Source organism: Lupinus angustifolius, chromosome LG08, assembly GCF_001865875.1.
Source record: "Lupinus angustifolius cultivar Tanjil chromosome LG08, LupAngTanjil_v1.0, whole genome shotgun sequence".
NCBI lineage: Eukaryota > Viridiplantae > Streptophyta > Magnoliopsida > Fabales > Fabaceae > Lupinus > Lupinus angustifolius.
In genome coordinates this window covers 23,411,164-23,417,546 of record NC_032016.1, presented here as the reverse complement: position 1 = coordinate 23,417,546, position 6,383 = coordinate 23,411,164, and the positions used below count along the sequence as shown (strand labels likewise).

The window sequence follows — 6,383 nt, the reverse complement described above, 5'->3', positions numbered from 1 at the left end:
ATCATTTTATGCATGTACATTATTTTATTCAGACAATATTTTGTATCCACTTGTAAAAAAAATTCCTAACTTCTTCAAACTTCCACTCACTTACCTCACCAATGTATAACAAGATAATTGTTCTTTTTGCCTTCTATAACAAAAAACTTCATTTTCTCACATGGCGTATGTTAAAATATTTTTTTCCTATGTATTTATTTTTCCAAACAAGAAATATTGACTGATCATGTTCTTTTATTTCATCATTTACCAAAGATAAAAATCATCTCTTGAAAGACAATAATTATAGGTTACATTAGCATCAACTATAGAATAATGGTTTCTTCATTTTTATTATGTTTTTGTCTTTACTCATTTAAATTTAATTTTTCACTATTTGTGTATCAACCTTATATTTGTCATAATAATCTTTATTTTTTTCTTTTTTCTTACTCTCTCTTTGTGATAATAAACTAATTCTAGGCAAGCATGTTCACTATTCACATAACATTTTAAAACCTTCAAAATATAACATATTTATCACTCTTGCATGTTTAATTTATTACCTCTTTACTTTTTGTCATTTTTATTCAAACAAATTTTATGCATGTATAGCTTTTGGTATACATAAAACATTATCATGTTAATATTGTTACTTCATTTTATAAAAATAAACATTTCTTCCTCATATTTAATTGTATTGAAATTGTTCATGCCCATTATTTCATTTTCTAAAAATAAACATTTTTTCCTATACATGTTTTAGCAATTATATTATGTTTAATATGTACATATAACATGTATGATTGATGCATGAACATACAATTAACTAGATGACATGTCTCATGGATATGATATGACAATTATAATGGTTTGAGAGACTTGCATCTAGGTTTACCTCACCTATACTCACTTACTAAGGCACACATCCTAGACTACTTAGAAATATGACTCTATTGATATAACATAGTCTAGATATGATCAATGAGTTCTGGGCATGTTAATTGTTGAGTCATTTTCAAGCTTTAATAAAACTTTGTCGTCCTCAAAATATAGGCAAAGCATTGCTAGTGCGACCAGTGACACTTTGCACATTCAGTATATATATATAAATCACTATAATTTATATACATATATTATATTTATTTATTGTATTATAGGTGAGTGTAATCTTTTAAACAAAATGAATAACAAAATATAATTAAGCTAAACTTTCGGGATGTCATGTAATTTATTAACATTACAAAATGATGAAAAAACATTGACTTTCATATTATTTGAACTTCACTTAACAATATATCATATTTTGTGGTTCAAATTTATATCATTTCTTTTGATTATTGTCTTTACCAAATATATTTGTTTTTAAAATAAATTACCGTTCATAAGTACGTAAAAATTAAAATTTAAATGATTTAAATGAAACAATTGTTCACAAATCATCATTTTCTTATAATTATTTTAAAGACTTATTATTAGAGATATTAAATATAAGGTGAACAACTTGAAATAAAAAATGATATTTTATATAAAAGCTTATAATATTATAAATAATATAAGAATAATATATTTCTATATAAAAAATATCATTACTATGAAATAATAAAATATGTAAGTTTATGATATTATTGAAGTATTTGTTATTTTATAGTATCATATGTTTTAAAAATGCTTAAGATAAAAATTTAAATTTCCATGCTTGTTAGAGGATATACTTGAAAGGGAAAATGGATCGTCTTGCACTAAAAAATTTCTTTTGTCCTAATTGGGGGTAGGGGATGATAAACCAATATTATTCATTGCACTGTTTCATCCTAAAATATCTGTATGGTCATTTTAGTTATAAAAAATTTAATTTATTTAATTTGTTTGGAGATTCTGGGAAAACACAAGGGAATGGATAAGCATCTTTGTGATGTTATTTTTCAGTAAATTTAGGCATTTTGGGCTTATTGATCACATATTTTTGTCTTCAAATCTAAACACCTGGTGAACTTGGATGTGTTCTTTCAAAATTGTAATTATATTGCATGTTAGTTAAAAGTAATAAATATATTGTTTTACAAAATCCTTTAAACTATAATAAAGTAACAATTCTTATACACGAGAATAAAAACTTGGTGAACATATTGTTTTTATTATGGTTTAGGAAAATTTCTTCGCAAATTTTTATAATGATATATTTTCTCTGAACTACTTTTAGAAGCATAAATAGAGAAAATACCAGCAGATGCAGAAATATAATAAATATATTTTTATTGCACCCTCCAAATTGCATAAAACACAGAAAAACATGACACTGATTAGAGTGTAGGAATTAAGAGAGACATTAATCTCTTGTACTAAGCACCAAGTTTGCCTCTCGTCCAACTTTTCAGCATTTGAAGTGCAGCTTTTGGTTGATCCATAGGAACCATGTGCCCAGCTTTAAAAATCTATTATTAGATCACAAAAATAAAGTTAGAAAAACACCAAATTAACAATGTCAAATTCAAGAATACACCACTAAACACAAACCTTCAAGAAAGATATAGGTTCATGGCTTGTCAAATCTCCAGCTGTAACACCATCAACTACAAATTTGGTTGTAGTTGCTGACTCAAACCCCTTTTGACCTGACCACTTCAAAGCATGAACCCACCTTGAATTACCAAGCCAATTGCATATAAGATCTTCTTCACCAGCATATACAAGCATCCTTATCCCATCCTCAAGAAGAGAAGGAATATCAACTTCTAAATTCTTCATCTCATCATTAAGCATAGCTTGGTGCACTATGTTACTGCATGAAACAAACTTCAAGTCCTTCACACCTAAAGCAGCCTTCACTGTCCTATCGTTCAAAAAGGTCACTGCATTTGAGAAGTCATAACACAATGATCCTTCACATTGCTTTCTGACATCATAGTACTGCAGTTTTCATATCAGCAGAAAGAAATGTAAGTAAATTAAGTCAAACTACTAAATACACAGATTTAGGACTGGTTCTTAAAAAATAAATATATTTTATATTATGCTTTCTTACATTAATGTTTCCAGTAATGGACAAGATACTCTCGAATATGTTCTGGCATGTTGAATATGCTAGTGAACAAGTATCCCCACCATCAGTTTCTAACAATAAATCACAAGAATGTCAGTGAACAACACAAAGGGAAATAATAGAAATAAGTGATAAGTTGACTAAATTGTGTGTCATACCACATTCTTTTATGCCCTGCTCACAATCTGGGATAAGCCTGTTGATACTAACTTGATCTTCCTTTGTAATTAATCCTTTATCTACTGCATAGTCAGTGTATGCTGGGTACTGAACTCCAGGATTAGTTAATCCATTACCAATTGCAAAACCCTATTATTAATCATGGGGATCAAAGAAATCAATACAAGCATGACAAAAAATTAGTTTAATACTTTATACTCATAAAATACATTATAGATTATAAGAAATGAGGTAACACCTTGAGATTTATAGGAATTCCTTCCTTAGCCTTATTTCCTTTGTGAACTCTTGATGCAAGAGCTGGAATATAGTGTCCGGCGTATGATTCTCCAGTAATAAAAAAGTCGTTCTTACTGAATTGAGGATGTTCCTTGAAAAATGCCTATGATTATAGTAAAACTAACTAAGTGAATATGATATATAGAAATGTCATCTTAGAAAAAATGAGATAAAGGAAGAATACTACATTACCTGTAAGAAATCATACAAATCATTGCTAACACCCGTTTCATCAGTGCGAATGTCATCGTCATCACTTGAATAGCTGAAACCTGTCCCTATGGGTTGGTCTACAAATATGATATTTGAAGCCTGTAAAATTAACAAAAAAAAATTAGTTGACTATGATAACTTTAGTGTGAGTAAGAAAATATAGAAAGTATTTTCATTTCGGAGAAACACTAAATTTAACAAATTATGAGCCCAGAAGTAACATATTTTTCGAGTATAAATAGGGTATAATAGTGAGAAACTTGGGTGAAAATTAGACATAGGATCTAGATTGTAACCTTGTCCCAACCATATTCATTCCACACAAGTGACAAATTTTTTGTAAGTTTGAAAGGACCGTTTTCATAGAACAATGCTATTGCACTGCTGCAACCTGGTCCACCAGTTAACCATATAACAACTGGGTCATCTTTACTGGTTCTGGATTCAAAGAAATAGTAGAACATCCTGAAATCGTTGAGGAATCATAGCAATTCAAATTTCAATATCATATTAGCACATAAATATTGATGAATTAAAATAAATAATTTCAAATTTATCATAATTAACCAATCCAATTCAATAATATACAATAATGCCTATTGCATGATATATATTTAGTATTGCTGAGATTGAAGAGAGTGATATTTTTTTTTTTGATAAGTTAAAAAATTATAATATTATTTGTGTTATACATTATATAATGATCTTTAACAAAAATAGATTATAGAATGATATTATGTATATGAGGTGTATACTGACATGTTAATCGTAGAACAATATTCATATTTGTGGTTCCTTAATATCTGTAATGATCAGATGTCATAGCGAATAAAAAATGTTGATAGCAGACCAATATTTAATAGTTTATTAAAAATAGAACGGTTCAACAATTGTTTGACTTTATCACTATATATATATTTATCCTTCTTATTAATACTGTATACTTTATGACTACTTAATATTTCATGCATCACTTCTTACTCCTGATATATAAAAGTATGCAATGCAAATAACCCTTTGAAATCACAAAACAACTACATTAGGAACTTCCAATGCGACCTGATTATTATAAGTTTGAGTAGTATAATAATTACCTTGCGGCTTTGGTGTGAGGTAGTGAATAATAGCCAGCATGGTGACCTAGGTCTTCAACAGAAGACCCAGAAGCAGCTAGAAATGAAAAGTTCTTCTCTACAAGAGTTCCAGGGGTAAAACCAGGTTCATTGTCTATTATGTTAACCAGATCTTCTGGGAACAGGTTAAAGCTTCTTATGAGTTTTTCTGCTTGTGATTGAGGATAAGAGGTTGTTAGAGATTGTTGATGGTTTTTTATTGTTGTAAAAGGTAGTCTTGAAGAAGACGATGAAGGTAAAAGGAAGAAGAACAATGAAAGAGCGAAAGAGATTTTGATAAGAGATAAAGATGCCATGTTGCTCACTATTGTAGAATAAGGTGGCAATGGTTATCAATTTATAGTGAGGTGTTTGACTAAGAAGTCTATAGGAAAGTGCAACATCAAGACTCATCCCTTGTGCTCATTCCATTAGAAAATTTTATTAAAAAATCATAAAAACAAAAATTAATATTTTTATATTTTTTTATAGTTTTATTCCCTTTGAACATGGTAATAAGACTTTTTTTAGATAGAAGATTCTCATTTCTGTTTTTGACTTTTCTATTAAATTTTCTCTCTTTTTCATAAGATATTTTTCCAATAGTGACCATTGTTTTTGGCTCAACCATTTAACAAAAGAGTTATATATGTTAAAGATTTTTGTACAGTAACTATATTATTTATTAGTTATTTTAAAGAATTATGATAATTAAATATAAATGATAGATAATATAATAATAATGTAAAAAAATTATATAAAGATATTACATAAAGATATTATCATTTAATTTAAATTTTATTACATAAAGATATTATTGCATTGCTACTTTTAAGTCTAAAATCTAATTATATAATCTTTTTTATTATTTTGTGTTTTGACAAGATGATTTATATAATATGCACTGTTGCAATAAGGGCCATATTGTTTTTCCCCTCACCATTGTTGTGCACATCCGACTATTGAGTAAGTTAGAATATTATTATTTTGATATATGTATTTTTATTATGTGAAATTTTTTAAGTGATCTTTTAACTTTATCTTGTTCACTCAACTTGTTTGATGTCATATATTCAAATTTAAAAAATAATAATATTTTCACTCTTCGCATGTTATGATCATCAAAACATTACTTTTACGTACATGATTACAATTATTAAATAATTTAGATCATAAAGAATAAATTTCAATTAACTGAAAAATAAATTTTCAATCTTCATAATTGAAAAAAATAATTAAAACTAATTAGTGGCTAAAATTGATATTATATTTTCAACGAAAACTTAGACTATTTATTACCTAATAGGTTGGTGTTATTATGTCATTACATATTGCTAAATTGCCAAATTTATGATGTCATTATGCATAATTTAATTTTTTATGTTACCATTTTCTATGCCAATTCAGAAACCATCTAATTTCATACCGATTTCAAAATGGAAATCATTTCAATAAAAATGATAATTAAAAACTTTAATTGTCATTTAATATTATAGAATAATTTGAAATATACTATCAATTTGAAATGCCAAACAAGGATTAAAGGAGATTCATATATTGTAATGTTATTATATATA

At 27.2% G+C, this 6,383-nt stretch overlaps 1 protein-coding gene and 1 long non-coding RNA gene across 2 annotated transcripts in view; both read right to left on the bottom strand.

The window, feature by feature from the left end:
- LOC109355307 overlaps positions 1,773 to 6,383 on the bottom strand; it is an 18,401-nt gene continuing 13,790 nt past the window's right edge. The window contains exon 3 of the long non-coding RNA XR_002108648.1: positions 1,773 to 1,783. This is a non-coding gene — a long non-coding RNA (uncharacterized LOC109355307). The remainder of the gene's footprint in view (positions 1,784 to 6,383) is intronic.
- Positions 2,216 to 5,153, bottom strand: LOC109355305 (serine carboxypeptidase-like 48). Its single transcript, XM_019598388.1, has 8 exons — positions 4,789 to 5,153; positions 3,991 to 4,159; positions 3,674 to 3,793; positions 3,441 to 3,584; positions 3,181 to 3,331; positions 3,005 to 3,093; positions 2,497 to 2,889; positions 2,216 to 2,414 (listed from the first exon to the last, which is right to left on the bottom strand). The coding sequence occupies exons 1-8, from the start codon at positions 5,121 to 5,123 to the stop codon at positions 2,322 to 2,324; spliced, it is 1,494 nt and encodes a 497-aa protein (XP_019453933.1). The 5' UTR covers positions 5,124 to 5,153; the 3' UTR covers positions 2,216 to 2,321.